This window comes from Myotis myotis, unplaced genomic scaffold (genome assembly GCF_014108235.1).
Source record: "Myotis myotis isolate mMyoMyo1 unplaced genomic scaffold, mMyoMyo1.p scaffold_m19_p_2, whole genome shotgun sequence".
Lineage (NCBI taxonomy): Eukaryota > Metazoa > Chordata > Mammalia > Chiroptera > Vespertilionidae > Myotis > Myotis myotis.
Window position 1 is genome coordinate 99,377,006 of NW_023416324.1, and position 18,815 is coordinate 99,395,820.

The 18,815-nt window shown below is 44.0% G+C and overlaps 2 protein-coding genes across 6 annotated transcripts in view; one reads left to right on the forward strand and one right to left on the reverse strand.

Moving 5' to 3' along the window:
• Positions 1–10,012: 10,012 nt before the first annotated feature.
• Positions 10,013–14,343, reverse strand: SOWAHC (sosondowah ankyrin repeat domain family member C). The gene has a single exon (XM_036352849.1). It carries the CDS (start codon positions 14,210–14,212, stop codon positions 12,602–12,604), a length of 1,611 nt encoding a protein of 536 aa, XP_036208742.1. The 5' UTR covers positions 14,213–14,343; the 3' UTR covers positions 10,013–12,601.
• Positions 14,344–14,452: 109 nt separating this feature from the next.
• Positions 14,453–18,815, forward strand: part of SEPTIN10 (septin 10) — an 83,881-nt gene continuing 79,518 nt past the window's right edge. For 3 of the 5 annotated variants that reach the window (XM_036352852.1, XM_036352853.1, XM_036352854.1), the window contains exon 1: positions 14,465–14,806. Coding sequence is in view for 2 of the 5 variants with exons in the window: in XM_036352851.1 (XP_036208744.1) it covers positions 14,780–14,806 (27 nt within the window). In the remaining 3 variants the exon portion in view is untranslated. Of the gene's footprint in view, positions 14,807–18,815 lie in introns of all 5 variants that reach the window. The other 2 variants (XM_036352851.1, XM_036352850.1) reach the window with 2 other exon arrangements.

Genomic DNA, 18,815 nt, shown 5'->3' on the forward strand with positions numbered 1-18,815 from the left:
TCTACCATTCTGACCTAAGGAAATATTCTTCCCCAACCCAAATGAATTTTATTCTAGGTGAGATGGAAAAAAATACCAAACACCTAAAATTTTAGTTCTAATCTGTTCCTGTGCATCTGTCTTAACCATTAGTGCTTGTTTATGGTTTTTGTTTGGTCTCTTGTAGAGAGACTATGAATTTTCTACATTTCTACATTACTAGGTGGTAGCCTGATAAGTGTGGACAAAAAGGGGCCATATGCTAACCTGACTTGCTCAGGGAAGGCCTCTGTGGTGGCCTTGCAAACTCAAAAAGGGACCTAAAGTAACCACAAAGGATGGTCTGAAATTAATAACTCAAGTACTGGACAACCTGATGATGCAAGAAGAAATTGCTATTGTCTACACACCGGGTCATCAAAAGGGGGGACCCTGGAAGCCTGGGGAAAATAGGTTGGCAGATGAGGCTGCTAAAGAGGCAGCACGACAATCTGAAACTCCTATATTAACTCTGGTCCCAGTCCTGCTACTCCTTGAAGTTATTCCAAAGTTTAGCACAGAGGAAGAGAGACAATTAATACAGACGGGAGCTTGTCAGGGCCAGCCTGACAGGTTGAACCTGGCTGAGGTAGGGAGGTGGGAATTGAGAAAAGAAAGAAAGACAGGAGAGCGGGATCGGGAGAACTACAGATCAATCGAGGAACTGCAGTAAGTTTATTAACCACGCAATGCCTTTTATACACAAAACACTGAATAGGAGGTCTGTCAAGAGGAATGTATTCTTTGTTCCTCTTAATCTCTAAGGGAGAGACAGAGCAGAAGGACAAATTCTTGGTACAGCAAATCTCAGTAAATAGTTACAGACTTCTTGATAAGCCATGAAAGGCTGTTCTCATTCTACAAAGGTTGCTCTCATTCTACTGATAACCGCCATCCAAACAAGTCTGGGAAAACTGTGTGGGTAAGGGTCCCAGCCTTGCTAGCCCCTTTAGGTGCAAGGACCGTGTCAGCTTACACTCGGTCTCCAACAGGAGCTGTGAAGGATAAAGAAGAAAAATGGAATTGCCTGATGGAAGGGAAATGATTAGAGAACTTATGACCCTCCTTCACAAAGGGGCCCATAGGGGGCCACAAGCTATGTGCGATGTCATTCTAAGGACAGTGGCAAAACAGGTCCAAGAGGGCTGCATTACTTGCAGAAAGGTTAATAAACAGGCCTGAGGAAGCAACTCCCAGGGAGAAGACCTCCCCGACTCAGATCCTTCCAAAGCATCCAGGTGGATTACACAGAAATGCCCAAAGTAGAAAGACAAAAATACCTACTGGTGTTAGTAGATCACTTAACAAATTGGATTGAAGACATTAAAATATAGATTCTGATAACGGGATCCACTTTACTATCACCATTATTAAGGATATTATGGGTTAGATATAAGATGGGAATGTCATACTCCCTCGTACCCCCCTTCTTTGGGAAGGGTAGAAAGAATGAACCAAACTTTAAAGAGACAGATCACCAAACTGATGCTGGAAACAAAGCTCCCCGGGACTAAATATCTCCCTATTGCACTTCTCTGGATTAGACCAGCTCCAAGGAAGGAGTAGGGCTATCCCCTTATGGGATGCTGTATGGCCTTCCCTACTTAGGAAGGCCTCAAGATCTTCCTACAATGGAGACTAAAGATTAATTTTTTAAGAACTATGTACTGGGTATCTCCTCTACTCTAATCTCTCAAGTTAAAAGGCCTCCTAGCCCAAAACCCTCCTCGTGAGTTTCTGGTTCATCGCCATTAACTGAGAGACTATGTTCTAATCAAGACTTGGAAGAAAAACAAGTTGGAACCCTCCTGGGAAGGACCCTACCTTGCCTTGCTTACCCCTGAGACCACTTTTCTGCCTGCAGAATGAGGTTGGACCCTATCACACCTGGGTTAAGGGTGTATCACCAACCTCTCAGGGTAGAGACACCTCAACTTTTCAGCCATACCAGGACATAGTCCCTTGAAATTAACACTAAAGCAACTGTTAGCTGTCTTAATGGCCATCATATTCTATTTGCTTTGGGGCTCTGAAAAATTGCAAGGGCTTACAATGTGGGCTGGGTAAATGTGTACAATCTGGATCATGCTTACCCAGTTAAGTTATTGATTAATGTGACCAAGGGAGATAAGCCCATAACCCTTCAGTTTGATGCCTGCCAAACTATCAAAGGCAGCTACAGGCCTATTCCATTTACATGTATCTTGATACCTCACTGGGAGCGAATGGTCTATCCCAGTGGTCGGCAAACTGCGGCTCGTGAGCCACATGTGGCTCTTTGGCCCCTTGAGTGTGGCTCTTCCACAAAATACTGACTTCTGCGCATGGGCCACAAAGTTTCAATCGCACTGTATGTGCGTGCCCGCACGTGGTATTTTGTGGAAGAGCCACACTCAAGGGGCCAAAGAGCCACATGTGGCTCATGAGCCAGAGTTTGCCGATCACTGGTCTATCCCCTTGTCCTACCTGGAATGATGTATGGTGGACCACCCTACCAGGGCTGGATGGCTATATCCTGACCAGCAGATAAAAAGTTTAGTCAACTAAAGGCTAGAATACATCTATATAGAGGTACCCCTCCCCATGCTTGCCAGAACTTACAGTGTAATCCCTTGCTCTTCACTATAAATAACTTGAATGACTTGGATATTTCAGCCTCTAGGCCAAAAGATTGGCTAGGACTAGATTTAGGAGTAGATGTCACAGAACAAGATCCCCAAGGGAGGTTTGCTCTGAGACTGGTAGCCCCACCCAAGGACATCATCACTGCCACCACCATGACTCGTTCTACCTCTAAGCTGGGGGAAAATCCCTTTGTACCACAAAATGATCCTACAAAAGAGACCCTAATTGAGTTGAGGATTCAAGACAAACTTTGCAAATAGAAGAAGGATATAAGAAAATGAATGCCTGGGTGGAATGGATTAAATATACTGTACCCCCCCTACATAAAAGCAACTGTTAAACTTTTGCAGCAGGAAGGCCAGAGGCCCAAGTGGTCCCATTTCCATTTGAATAGGCCTCAAACAGTAACGGGATGGAATGTATGCTTGCCTTGTATCAGGAGGAAACCACCTGGGGAAACACTTCCTGTAAGACTCCCTGTTGCTCCCATCCAACACAGGTAAAGAGCAAGGGTTCCCCAAAATGATCCAGCCCTCATCTTCTGAAGTAAATTATACCTCCTGCCTCTCAAGGTAGAAAGGGAACAGTATTCGGAGTTCATGGGAAATTTATTTGGATATGTAAATGGTCGAGGATCCTCAGAAGCCAATCTTTCTGCTCTGTCAATAACCCGTGCTGATGTCTGGTGGTATTGCTGGGGACCATTACTTGCGGCCTTGCCTAGCCATTGGAGTGGAACTTGTGCTCTGATACAATTGTCTATCCCTTTCACTTTGGCATACCATAAGCCTTTTTCAATGGACAGACAGACTAGGAAGAAAAGAGAGAGTTCAGAGGGCTCTTTTAATCCCCATCTATAATTATAAAAAGTGTAATATGCTAATTAGACCGACAACCTTCCAGACGAAGCTGCTGCAGCGGCGGGGGCCAAGGCAGAGGCAGCTGCCATGGTGGCGGTGGGGGCTGAGCCTCTTGCACCAGCTTCATGCATCGGGCCTCCAGTGTTTACATAGATTCCATTGGGGTTCCAAGAAGAGTGCCAATGAGTTTAAGGCTAGAAGTCAAATTGCTGCAGGGTTTGAATCTGTACTGTTCTGGTGGTCCACTGTCAACAAAAATGTAGATTGGATGAATTATATTTATTAAAACCAACAGAGGTTTGTCAACTTTCCTTGAGATGCAGTTAAAGGTACAGCTGAAATACTAGATGCTACCAGCAGGATGACCTGGGAGAATAGGTTGGCCTTGGATATGATTCTGGCAGAAAAAGGGGGAGTTTGTGTAATGAAGGGGAGGGGGGGGCAATGTTGTACATTCATCCCTAACAACACAGCTTCAGATGGAACCATCACTAAGGCCCTATAGGGATTAACAACTTTAGCTAATGAGTTAGCTGAGAATCCTGGGGTTGAGGATCCTTTCTCTGATTTACTAGAGCAATGGTTTGGGAAGTGGAAAGGAATGATGGTATCCATATTCACCTCTTTGATAACCGTGTTAGGAGTTATGACAGTAATGGGATGTTGTATCATCCCATGTATGAGAGGTCTTATCCAAAGGTTAATTGAAACCACATTGACAAAACAAAACAAAACAAAACAAAACAATCTCCTTCTCCTAGACCAGCCGTGGGCAAACTACGGCCCGCGGGCCGGATCCAGCCTGTTTGAAATGAATAAAACTAAAAAAAAAACAGACCGTACCCTTTTATGTAATGATGTTTACTTTGAATTTATATTAGTTCACACAAACACTCCATCCATGCTTTTGTTCCGGCCCTCCCGTCCAGTTTAAGAACCCATTGCGGCCCTCGAGTCAAAAAGTTTGCCCACCCCTGTCCTAGACACTGCAGAACATGAAAATCAACTAATGCTGACAGAGTTAGAAGAAAAGAGTGAAATCAGTTAAATAAGAAAAAAGGGGGAATTGTGAGAATTATGAGAATTAACCCGTAATCTTTTCTGTCAAAGAAGGAAGTTCCTTAGCTTACGAGCAGCCATTTTGAGAGATGGCCATCATTCTAAATCACATGACTTAGGAGGCCACCATTCTAAGTTTTGGTTTCTTAAATTTCAACCCCTCCCTGTTTTTTGAATTAGCTGATCATGCAAGAAAGTGAAATTGAGCCTTAACCAATTAGCATGAGGGGCAGACTGCATCAGGAATAAAATCTGAGCGGCCTTCCTGCTCCATGTGCTTGCTTACCAGACTCTTTGTTGGTTGCACACCCTCCTGCAGAAGTAAAGATATTGCCTTGCTGTCTGACTCCTGAGTATCCTTTGTGTTCTACCAGGACCCTTAACTCTGGTGATCGCCTTCTTTCTAATAAATTGGAATAGGGAAACTGAGGCAGGAAAATTAAAGCCAAAAAGCTATGTAGGTAGCTTGTAGCAGGACCTTATCTTGAGACCAAAAGGTTAAAACCTCTCCTTCTCACAAACGAATGCAGGAGAGGAGGGGGAATCTTAATGCAACTAGAAAATACATAGCTAAATCACCCTGAAATTACTAAAAGACAGCAGAATGGAGGTTAGAGGGGGAAAGAAGAATGCCCTACTGTTCAGTGAAGCCAGCGGTCTTTGATTGGTCACGATAGAGTTTCCAGGTGCTTCTCATAATTGTGGAAAAAGCCATAACAAGGGAAAGGGGGGAACTTCAGAGTTAATCTGTACCAAGATATCTAAGCAGAGGAATTTAAAAAAAAACTTATAGATAAGAGGGTATAGAAGGCAGAAACCCAGCACCCCACTTGCTCTTCAGATTAACTGAGAGCCCATTTGCACTTCATAAACCAGATGTATAGATTTGCTTGCCTTACTAAAGAAGTAAGTGCATGCTTTAATTTTTTTAATAAATTGGCTTTATCACAACACAATAGTCTGAAGTCTCTCATTTAAATTCATTTATATGAGAAGAGAAGAATGAAGGTGGGGGACAGCCCTCTCCCTCTGACTCAGGGGGTTGGCTGTCTGATAACACCTCTCTGGAGTCTGTGAAAGGTGCCTGTCACAAAACTGTGACAATTGCCAGAAGCAAAATCTCTGAGATAATGCTCCAGGGAATGGCAGTTTTGCACCTTATTTTACACATTATACTCAAAAGAGAAGACATAAGTGGGTTAGTTGAAAGTCATTGGTGGTAGATTAGGGAGGCTGGAGAAAGCAAAGTGGGGGAAACCACTGGGATTGGATAATAAGTAAAATGATCCATCTTTAACATAAGTCAGTACAGAATAGTTAACAGTCAACAATTAATATGATAAAAACAACAAGAGGATTTGTAGTCTCTGCTTTGGTGCATTGGTTGTACCCTGAGGTGTCCTGACATTCCCAAGGTATGTTATCATAGATGCAAAAGACGACAGGCTTAGTTAAGGTAAAGATTGACTTTTGTCATGGAAGATTCTAGCCTAGGACATAAACTGCTTTTTTTTTTTTTTTTTTTTTTAAAAGAAGGTTTAATTTCAGATCATCCTTTGTGGTTACTTTAGGTCCCTGAGATTTCAAGGCCTTTCCTGAACTTGTCAGGTTAGCATGTGGCCCTTTTTCATCCACACTGAATGCTTGTACCCCCAAATTCATATGTTGAATTCTAATCCCCAATGTGATGGGATTAGGAGGTAGGACCTTTGGAGGTGATTAGATCATGAAGGTATTGCCCTTAATAAAAAAGACCCCAGATATATGTAAACTTTCAACAATAAAGATTTAAACTAAAAGATAGAGAAAGAGAAAGAGAGAGAGAGAGAGAGAGAGAGAGAGAGAGAGAGAGAGAGAGAGGTCCCAGAGAACTCCCTTCTGCCATGTGAGGACACAGCAAATACGTTAGGGGCAAAAATAGAATATTGGGGAATAGCTATGGTTATGGGAAATATTAATGATGCTCATGCTCTGTTAACCATGATTACCTTGTGTTGGTTAAAGAAAGGATATTCTGACCTGGCTGGGAGTTGTACACTGCCAGGACCTGGGAGTCAACCTTGGACCTAGGAATCAACCTTGGAATGTGGTCCAATCTTATTCAGGAACTGCCTATTATCATGGAAAGATTAACAACCTTGTTGCCCAAACAATGGAGTCCCACTCAGCCTGCATTGCCAACTTCCCCATGTAATCATTGTCCTACCCTATATAAACAGCTGGTTTATGGGGTCTGCAGAGCAGATTTTTGTGGATGACAGGCTGCTCTCCCATACTGCTAGCAGTATTAGAATAAACACTCACATATGCTTCAACCCTGTCTCTGCTGAATTGACTCAAGTAGTGATAGGCAGCCTAGACCCATTGATTGTCTGGTTTCAAACAGATGAATGCCTATGAACCACTAAGCAAGCTCATATCAGGGACTGAATCTGTCAGTTCCTTGACCTTGGACTTCTCAGCCTCCATAACTGCAAAATCGGTTTCTATTGTTTATAAGTCACCTAGTCTGTTATTCTGTTATAACAGCCCCAAAACAGACTAAACAAAGCTTGAAGATCACATTTGTCAATATCAGACAATTCTGGACAAATTTCAAGAATACTCAATTATATTTGTACTATTAAACTCAATGTTTCTTAGAGACCCAGAAGAGTATTCAAAGGGGGCATTTCCAGGTTCTCTGATCAGAACAGCATAAAATTGTGTTTAAAAAAACAAAACACAAAAACTTAAATGACCCTATTTCTCTTGTTAACTTCATTCTCAGTCAGGCCAGTTTTGGCTAAACCTTTGGTCAGTATGGATATGACCTAGAGCAAAGTTTCTTGAGACACAATCAGTCACAGGGATGCTTTAAATGATCGATTTTAACTTTTCACATGCTCACATAACCTCTGACCAATTCTTTCCAAAGGTTGAGTGTTCCACTTCATGGGACAGTCCATGGCAATCTTTAAATGACTATTAGAAAGCCCTCTAGGCAAAACTAAACATCGTCTCTTATTTTGCTCATTGGAGCTTCACAAAATAAGCAGTCTTTTGAATACTGACAATAAAATATTTAAAGCCAGGAAACATGAGTTTTCTAATCATAGTTTCATATAAACAAACATCTAAATAACTGACATAACTTCAATTAATGATAAATACAACTCCACAAATTGATTTTTATAATCTCAATTTGGAAATTGAAAAATAAGAAGAATATAGAGTTAAAAGATTCTCCTAGGGATTATGTACTTGAGTCAACTTGTAAGGTAAAACTTTTTTATATCAATTTTACTCTTAAAAATCTCTTAAATTGCCCTAGCTGGTTTGGCTCAGTGGATAGAGCGTTGGCCTGCAGACTGAAGGGTCCTGGGTTCGATTCCAGTCAAGGGCACATGCCTGGGTTGCAGGCTCAATGCCCAGTGGGGACATGAAGGAGGCAGCCAGTCAATGATTCTCTCTCATCATTGATGTTTCTATCTTTCTCTAGCTCTCCCTTCCTCTCTGAAATCAATAAAAAATATATTTAAAAAAATTTCTTAAATTGCTCACAAAGTAAAATTCCAATAAAGCTGATTTTACCTCCAGGATTAGAATAGATTGTTCTTTTGACTAAGTTGCAGATAAAGTGGTTGTCTGGCATTTAGAGCCATTTGTATGAATAATACCTCTAATTCACTTGGTATGAATGCACATTGTTGAAATTATCCATATGATGTAACATTACAAAATGTTTTTTTTAGTGTTTTCCATTAAAAGGAAAAAAATACTTACTGAATACCTTTAAGATGCCAGGCATTGTGCAAGGGTGGCAGCACTTGTCACATATTCATCAATAAATGTGGAGTAATAGATAACTGAATGGGGAAGCCAGTTCCTGAGATGAAACTGACATCTAAAAGAGAAGACTGAGAAAAGAGTATGATAACATGAAAGTAATGGTCTTCAGAGAAAAAATAGTGGATAGTAACACAAACAGCTCTACTGCTATGTCTTGAAAAATTAGTTCACAAGTTTCATCTTCCAGTCCTCTAATATTAAGCATTTCATGAAAACTTGACTCATCATTGAAGGAACAATGGTTTGCAGAGTATTCACTTTTAAGATTAACTTACAAGAAGCTCTAAATGCCATTATTTAGCAAAATAAAAAAATAATTTTCCACTAGGAAAAATTACAAAGATATGTTCAAATGGATTGCTCAATGAATCCTTTCCAGATACATATTTCTAAGGAAAAAAAGTCATTTTAGAAACGGAAACTAGATTTATCTAGTACTTCAGGTATAGTGAAAAAAGTTGTCATAAATCAACAGCAATAACAGAAAAACCAAGCACCAATCATAACAGGATCTTCCAAGAGGAAACAAGGGTGGACAATTACACTGAGTCCTATATCCCTCTGTCATCTGATAGATGCCAATCTTGTTAAAATAAAGATCAAAGGCAGGCTGGGGAGGAAGTGAATTCATTAATGTCCAATACTATTGATGGATACTGAAGAAAATAGAAAAAGGTATTCTCCATACCTTTCTGAAGGTTTGGTCTGGGTGGGAGCATTCATGGTAGGTAGGTGGTATGTGCAGGAGCCACAGGCTTTTTTTTAAGGTAGTAGTAGAGGTAATACCTTCTCTGTAAGTTGATTCATCCATCACTGTCAAAACTTTTCCATTTGAAGTGTAGAAAAAATGTGAGAAAACACCCAATCTTAAGATCTTACTGCCATTTACTTTGTGACCCGGAATAGCCATCAACCTTTATTCCTTACATGTAGAGGCCCAGCGCACGAAATTCATGCATGGGTACAGTCCCTAGGCTTGGCCTGTGATTAGGGCCATCTTCCCCGGCTGCTTGCAGCCAGCCCTGTCCCCCACCCAGTTCCCCTTTCACCATCAGGTGATTGGAGCCTGATGGCTGGGGGAAGGGACTGAGAGGTTGGCTGTTCCTGCCCGCTCGCTGGCCCCGCCCCTGCCGCAGATTGCCCTCTGTGTGTGGGGTGACTGGCGGGGCCGGGGCCTTGGCCTGGTGCCACCCACATCCCCAAATACCCATCCCCAGTTCCCCATTCGGCCAGGGAAAGGGACTGAGAGGTGGTCAGTGCACCTCATAGTGACTGGTTGAGTGGTCATTCTGCCGTTAGGGTCAATTTGCACATTACCCTTTTATTATATGGGATAGAGGCCCAGTGCATGGGTAGGGGCCGGCTGGCCTGCCTTGGGGGCACCAGATCGGGGTGGGGGTCCCCGCTGGGGCGAGGGGCCACGGTCATTCTGGTCTCTGGTCATTCTGGTCGTTCCACTGTTTCAGTAGCTGGGCTTTTATTATATAGGATTAGGGATATATGACCAATAACTTCATGGGAAAGGAAGAGACCAAATAAACTGAAATGTCAAAAAGCATTGTATGAACCATAAAACATGATAAAGGACTAGAGATATTTAGACAATTCAGAGAAAAAAATCTAGTATGAACCTTTTATTTTTGACAAAACAAACTACAAATTTTACATTCTAAGCTCCCAAAGTTTCATTTATTTAAAAAATAAAAGACAAGGCATCCTGGACACCCAGATTTCAGGTATGAATAAAATAGTACCAGATTTTCAAGTTATATTAGCTGGTTGCATTTTATATACCATAAATGTGAAGAGAACTATGACATACATTCATTAGTTTCAAATGTACCTATAAAAAACACATGGACATTCTTGAGTTTCCTAACTATACAGTTTCATATCAACAAACATCTAAGTAACTGACATAATTTCCATTAATGGTAAATACAACTTCACAAATATCAAATTACACAAATAATTTGCTCTTTATAACCTCAAATTGGAAATTGAAAAATAAGAGGAATTAGAGTTAAATAGCTGAAAATGCTACATGAGCACATAGTGACAAGGAATGTACAAGTAGTTTCCCTCAGGAATGATTTTGAGAATTTAAAGTAAATTTTATCAGAAAAGTTAAAATCTCTAGTGTGAAAAGAAAGTTAAATGAATTATTAGCTCAATTTCTAAAGATCAAGCAAATTACAGATTTTTGTGCAACTAATTAGTAACATACACATTTAAGAGCTTAATACTGACTGTTTAATAGAATGTTTAGGTGGTTCTGAAGTGTATATTCTTTATAGTTTACTTTAGCTTTACATGTATGTCAATGAAAGATAAGATTCTTCAGTGGGAAGTTATAGCTTATTCTGCACTAGATACAGGTAATGTGTACCAGATTCAGAGCAAATAGTGGCTTTCACCTTCAAGGATTCTACTTTTAATTTATACAAAATTAGATTTTCACCCACATGTGTGGGAAAAGTGCTTCTCAAATGTACATGGCCCCCATTTCCATAATCCTAAAATAAAAATAAAGGCACATAAATGGATAATAGTTTATATATTTTATGTGAATATTTTTCATTAATCTTTAAACAGATTCACTCTAGAGATGTGTGATAAAGTTGTTACAAATTTCTATGACTTGGGGAAATTAAAGATCTAAGACCTCTCTAAAGATTGCAGTGGTATACAATTAATATAATGGTTGATTACTCTGCACACCAACTCACCTCTTAATCTCTATAGGCTGCAGGTACTTGTTTCATCAATAATGAGATCAAAAAGACTAAAGAAGGACTTGTGGAATTAGTCTCCCAGAAAAGTTGTTTTGAATATTGTTACAAATAGATTTAATATGCTTGTGAGTTAAATTTTACAATTATAAAATATTCACACTAATGTATGTGAATGGAGTGTAATTAACAATCATGTGTAAGTCTTTAATTTTAATGACTGGTATTTTTCACTTACATGTAAAGAAATTCAATAGCCAGCGTCATTTAAATATAGAAATAGTACAATCTCTTTTCCCTTTTATAAAGTGCTATTCTTAACTGGGTAGAGTTACTATCCAGCTTCTCATTAACTTCACTGTATGTCTATTTAGATTCAAGGAAACCATGAAAAATTGAGAGGATTTAGTATTTTAAATATTTGCAAAATATTGCTACAAAGTATAGACTATGAGCATGTTTTATTAGTAAAACAAAAAGTGTACCTTAGGTTGATTTAATTATTACTTGAGAGAAGCATAGGCTCACATACACTTATGCCAATTTTTGCTAATCATCTAAACCAGAAACAGTTCTGTAGGCAATTCAAGTCTAAGCACCATCAACTAGGGTGATGTCAAATAGAAAGAATGGTTATATAACCCCAGAATAAAAACTTCAGCAAATTTAGACTTTTAGAATAGCAAAACAAGTTAGCGAGAATCGGAACCACACGCAATATTTTACTTTAAAGTAACATAGGGTGTTCAAGGTATTTTCTTTAAATAAAAATTTGTGTAGTTATTAATAACGTACCTTAATACTGAGTGCAGTATGATAGTTAAGAGGAAAGCATACTACAGATTAACTCAAAGTGAATGTTGCTTATTTCTTTAGTTGAGTGATTAAAGCTGAGATTGCTTTTTAAAAACAGCTGAACACTTACAATACTGTAGGATACCAACAGGATTCCCATTTTCATTCATTTACTAATTAGAATTTTTGCATTTCAACTCTTACCTGACCTTTGCAAAATCTTAAAAAGCAAATGCAATTAGTTTTCCTTCACACTTAACAAATGTTACCAATTTCATTACAATTTGCATATCTTGTTTTTGGAAGAGTAACCACTTTTAACAATCATAAACAAGCAATATTCCTCACTTAGCATGGCATCCAATAATGGTTAAATCAAAGAAACCCTCAGTCATCAATTCTGTACCTCCAATTTAGATACATCTCTAGTCTTTACAAACAGGGACTCCAGGGCAGAAGAATGGCATGGAGAAAAGAGGCCTAGGTCAAGGTTTGAGGAATCACTTGGAAAGCCACCTCACTCAGACTACTAGGGGAAACTCCCCCCCTTCCGCCCTCTCTCACTCCAACCCCCCAAAGTAAGAATGTATAATTTTGCCTTAATCTTTTCTGGTCTCACTTGCCTACCTCTAGTATTGTATTTCGGATGACAACCCTTCGAATTTTCTACAAAAATTATTTTTACCCAAATACATTGGACTTCGGTCTCAATTTGAATGAGGGTAAGTGGCCTTTAAGAGATCGATCCTCTTCTTCCTGCTCCCCCTCCTCCAGGGCCTGCTCCGGGTCTCTGAAAAAGGGTGTGGTGTGGATGATCTGGGTTTTGAAGTGGATTTTGTTGAGTCTGGGTTTTATTCGCCCACTAGAGCTGCCTGAGGCTTTGCGACCTGGGTCCTTTGCTTTGCCTCCTGCCCATCCCTCAGCCAGGTGGTGGTGGTGGTGGTGGTGATGGTGATGATCCCCTCCATCCTCCAGGACGTGCGAGAGTTTGTAGGTGATGAGGTGGGAAGGGAGCACTTTTGAAAGCCTCCAGCGCCCACCCCCACCGCCTGAGGCACTTTCACCGTCGTCCTCGTCCAGGGCTCCCACCAGGTTCTTGATCTCCTCGGCGATGCTCTGACTCAGGTACTGAGAGGCCTTCTTCCCACTGTAGTCCCTGACGTCCACGTCTGCGTCGTAGGCCCCCACCAGCAACTTCACCACCTCCACGTGCCCGTGCATGGCTGCCAAGTGCAGGGCGGTGTAGCCTCCGCTCGTCCTGGCGTTGATGTTCACTGGCAGCTGGTGTTTGTTGGCGAAGTTGACTAGCATGGCCAGGAGCTCCTGCCGGCCGTGCTTGGCAGCCCAGTGCAGGCAAGTGAAGCCGGTGATGAAGTCCCGCTTGGTCAGCAGGCCAGGCTCACAGATGAGCAGCGCCTCTAGGCTGTCCCACTTGCCGTCCGAGGCCGAGAGCATCCAGGCGTGTTCCAAAGGGTCCAGCGTCACCGAGGCCCCGCTGCCGATCTCCTCCTCCGCCGACGAGGCAACGGAAGCGCTGTCCGAGTCGCCCCCGCCTTTGCCGCGTCCTCCCCCAGAGCAGCCCCCGGTGCTGCTGCCCCCCGTACAGACGCTACTCTTCAGCTGCGGGGAGCTGCCCATCACAAGGTCCCGGAGGTTCTGGCGAGTCGACCTTGGGGTGGAGGTTCCCCCGGGAGAGCTCCTTCCGTCCGCCTCCTCGCAGCCCTGGGGCTGGGGTTCCAGGTCCTCGCTGGGCTCGGGGGTTGGTGCTCGGGCCGGAGGCTGCGCGCCGCGCCGCGAGTTCTTTCTCCTGGCCCCGCCGTTCAGGGACGGCCCGCTCCGGCCGTCGCCGGTCAGACTGGGCGGCCCAAGCGCGGCGGCGGAAGACTCTCCATCGCCGGGTTCACGGCCCGGACCCGGGGACGCCGCCTCGGGACACAAGCCGCTCTCCCAGCACTTGGCCGGGTCGTCGGACCCCTCCGGGTCACCGCCGCCATGGGGCTCGGGCTCTGCGGTCACCGAGATGCGGGGCAAGTCCCGAGGGGGCGCGGCCTTGGGTGACTGTGGGCCTTCGCAGAACCTCCTTTTGAGGTGCACGTACTTGGAGCCGTCGGCGGGGTCGGTGCGCACAGTGGCCACGGCATTGACCAGCTCCTTGAAGTGGGCGCGCCGCTCGGGCTCGCCGCCCAGAGCACCCCTGAAGTGCTGCACCAGCTCGGCGTGCCGGGCCCGGCCCCCGCGCTCCGCGAGGAAGCGCAGCACCGCCTCGGGGCCGAGCTCCGCCGGGCCCTCCATCCGGGGTCGCGCTGCTCGCTAGGCGTTGGGAGGCTCAGCCCGGCCCCATCGCGGTGCGCTCCCAGGTGCCGGCTCCGCGAACTCCAAACCTCTGGTCGGCGGCCGGAGACACCGCCACTAGCTCACAGGGCCGCGCCCCGCGCGAACACGCCTCCGCCGGCACCGCCCCGCCCCGCCCACTTCCGGTCCCGCGCGGCCGCAATCTCGGCTCCCGCCGACCGCCCGCGGACACGGCCCCGGGCCCGCCCACTTCCGGCCCTCGCGCGGGAGTGCCTCCGGCCGCCGCCAGCTGAGTAGTCCTGGCCGCATCCCCTCTCCCTCCCGGCCCAGGTCCTGCAGCCACTGCCCCGCACTGACTCGTCCCGCGACACGTCGTGGGACACCCCTGTGAGAGGCTCGCTCGCGCCCGCGTCACTGAGGCCGCGGGCTTGGCCCCGCCCCTGCCCGCGCCCCGCGTCCCGAACCCTTCCCGGCCCCCGGCTCCCTCCGCCGACGCGCTGCTCGGGCCGTGGCGAGACCGCCGCTCCGGCCGCCCTCCGCTCACTTCGCCCAGCTCCCGCCGGAACCATGAGCTCTGAGGAGGCGCGGCACCTGGTGAGTCCAGACGACCCCCCAGGGCCGGGCTCCCAGGGTCTCCGCCCCGCCGTTCCCGGGGTCCCAACGTAACTTCCTCCCGCTGCGTCCGGTCGAGCGGTGGCGGGTCCCGCCCTCGGCGGGCCTTGCGGGCTCCGCGGTTCCCCTTCTGGGGGGAACGGGACCCTCTCTCCCCCTCTGTCCACGGGCGTCGGCGGGCGGCCCGCACCCGGCGCGTGAGGTCCCCCAGGTCTCCGCGCCGGGCGGGAGCGGCTCAAGTTTTTGCGCGGCTTCCCGTCTTCGCCAAAAGTTAAATGGGAAACAGTGATCGCCGGTCCGTGTGTTTGTAACGGTTTGGGGCACCGAGCCGATGGCTACAACGGTGGCGACCTTCTGCAGTCGCGGCCTTTCCCTGACCCTCGGGGTCCGGCGCGCGCTCCTCCTCCTCGCCCTCCGCTAAAATTCGATTCCCCCACCGTCTTTTGGGGGGCACCTTGGCACCCTCGTGCTTTAAAAGCCGGGTGACTGAGCTGTCCGCTGTTTTATACCTTTCAAACCAGTTATATCTTTTTACCTCATTTGAAGCCGGCAGTTCTCAACGTGTAGTCGCAGTTATTTTCCTAACAGTACCAAGCTGTTATTTGCCTTTCCCACGCTTGTTTTCTTGTGAGTTGGTTGTTTTTCAGAGGCTACATGATGTGGACCTCACCGTCCAGAGGGCCGATGGGATGTGTCTCTGTGCACACTTGTCTTGTAAATTTTTATTTTAATTGCTAATACTACAAATATCAATGGTTGTAATCCATGCAAACAAAAGCTCCCCGGGGGCCCTGAGACCAAAAAGTCTGAGTGCTGGTCTCAGCAGTCTCTTGAGTCGGAAGGCGCCGCTGTAGGAACAGCTTAGGGACTGTGGCCTGAGAGGCGAGGCGATGTGTCCCCGCTACACCGCGGTTCTGTGGTGGAGCCCCGACAGCCCTGATCCCCCCAGGGCTCCTTCTCTGTGATGTACTTAGAGAAGTCTCGGTTTTTCTATCGGAACTGCCTTGTTACAGTGGCCGTGTGTGTGTGCATGTGTGGGTGAGAAAAATGTGTTTTGTAAACTTTGGTTCGTAGTAATCTTCAGAATTAAACTTGTGCTGAAGAAAGCGCTTCATTTAATTGGCGTTGGATTTCTTGTCAGTTGCACTTATTTTGCAGTTCAGTAGTAAGGCTACCTTTATTTTCTAATTAAACTTTTCATTTTGAGATAATTGTAGATTCACATACAGTAGAGATCCCTGTACCCTTTATTCAGCTTTATTCAGTAATAACATTTGCAAAACCATTGTACAAGACCACAACCAGGACACTGACATTGATTGTTTCGAGAACTTTCCACACCAAAAGGATCCCTTTTATACTCATACCCACCTCATTTCCACGCCACCTCTTTCTTAATCTCCAACAACCGCTAATTTGTTCTTCATTTCTATAATTTTGTCATTTCGTGATTGTTATTTAAAGAACCACACATACTTAACCTTTTGGGATTGGACTTTTTTCACTCAGCAAAATTCCCAGGAGATTTATCTAGGTTGTTGCATGTGTCATTAGTTCTTTTTAATTGCTGAGTAGTATTCTATGGTATGGATGAATCACGCTTTGTTTGAAGGACATCTAGGTTTCCATTGTTGGGCTATTATGAATAAAGCTGCTATAAACATTGATGTACAGTAACATGTAATGTAAAATAATGAACATATAAGACTTCAGTTTTTTGGGATAAATTCCCAGGTGTACAGTTGCTGGGTCCCCTAGTAGCTGGGTTTAAAGATTTATAAGAAACTGCTAAATTGTTTCCCAGCATTTTTGCCCATTTTCCATTCCCACCAGCAATGTATGAGAGATCAGGTTCTCCACATCCTCACCAGCATTTGGTGTTCCTATCTTTTATTTAGGCATTCTGATAGGTATGTAGTGATTTATTGTGGTTTTAACTTGTGTTTCCATGATGGCTAATGATATTAAACATCTTTTCATGGGTTTATTTGCCATCTGTATATTCTCTTTAGTGAAGGTCTGTTGTGCATTTCCTAACTGGATTTTTTAAATTGTTGGTTTTAGAGGTTTATTTTTAATATATTCTAAATACTAGTCCTTCCTTGATATGTGACTTGCAAATGTGTTCTCTTAGTAGTTTTTTTTTCTTCTTCTCAATAGAACCCTTTGCAGAGCAAACATTTTTAATTTTTATAAAATCATTTTTTTCCCATTTTTCCTCTATGGATTGTACTTCTGTTAAGTCTAAGAACTATTTGCCTAACCCTAGATCCCAAAAGTATTCTCTTATTTTTTTCTTCTAAAAGTTTTCCACTCTGTTTTATATTTAAGCCCATGACCCATTTTGAATTAAGTTTTATGTAAGGTGTGAGATGTAGGTTGAGGATCATTTTTAGCCATGCTCCAGCACCAGTTGTCAAAAAGGCTGTCTGTCCTCTATTGCACTTTTGTCAAAAATCAGTTGAACATATATTTGTATGTCTGGGTTTTCTAATAGCACGGTCTTGATTCCTGTAACTAAATAATAAGTCTTGAAATAAAGTAGAGTGATTCTTCTCACTTAATTCTATTTTTCAAATTTTTTTGGCTATTCTAGTTCTTTTGTCTTTAATTATAAATTTTAGATTAGACTAAGTAATTTTGCTGGCATTTTTATAGGAATTAAGTTAAATCTGTATATCATTTTAGGGAGAATTTATATCTCTACTATGTTGAGTCTCCCAACTTATGAGCATAATATTTCTCCCCATTTTTTCATATTCTTTGATATATTTCATCAGCATTATATACAAGCTCTGCATATGCTTTGTTACATTTACAATATTTCCCATTTTCCTAGTACATATGTTCCAAGATCCCTATATATGCTGTTTTTTTCCTCTACGCCTTTTCCACTTAAAAAAGGAAGCATTTTATGGCTTCTCCTTGGCATAGTCAAATTGCCAGCATCAGTACTCTTGAGTTTTGGGGCCATTATTAAGTAAAATAAGGTTTACCGAACACAAGCACTGCAATACTGTTAATCTTATAACTGAGATGCTACTAAGTAACAGGTGGGAAGCTTATACAGTGTAGATAGATACACTGGACATAGGGATGTCGCTTCCCTGAAGATGGAGTGGGATGGTGTGAGATTTCATAATGTTACTCAAAACAATGTGCAGTGTAAAACTTACTATTTCTGAAATTTTCCATTTAATATTTTCAAACTGTGGTTGATCATAGAAACTGAAAGCATGGAGAGAATAGATAAGTGGGGGACTACTGTATACCTATTTGATTTTTTTTTTTTTTTTAGCAATTGTAAACTATCTATATACTCAATCTTAAAATAACATGAGATGCCTTTCAATTGTATTTAGCAATGAAGAAAATAGCTTTAAATTTTTCTTTAATGTATGTATACTAGAGGCCCAGTGCACGAATTCGTGCACGGGTGGGGTCCAGCCGGCCTGGCCCCAATTGGGGCAGATCGGGGCTGGGCTTGTTGGGAGGAGATGGTGGGAGGTTGGCTGGCTGGCCCACCCCAATTGGGGCAGATCGGGGTTGGGCTTATTGGGAGGAGGAGATGGTGGGAGGTTCACTGGGAGGAGGGGCCATGGGTGATTGGCCGGCGGGGCCCGCCCCCGATTGGGGTTGAGGGGCCAATTGGAGGCCAGCAGCCTGGGGAAGGGGCCATGGGTGGTTTGCCGGCCAGCCCTGCCCTTGATCGGGGTAGGGGGGGCCAATCTGGGGTGGGGCTGGGTGGGGGGAGGGGTTGCAGGAGGTTGGCCGGGCGGCCTGCCCCCTGTTGGGGTGGGAGAGTCTGGTAGTGGGCAGTACTTATTAAAGGATATTTAAAACTAAAGGGAACTCTAGGCATATTTTACTTCTTGGTTCATATTTTTACTTTTTTAGTGGTCTAGTGATCTCTAAAGATCTTTGCAAACATTAAAGTATTCAAGATACATTTTTATATGGATTTGTTCTTTGCTGCTCTGAATACATCCAG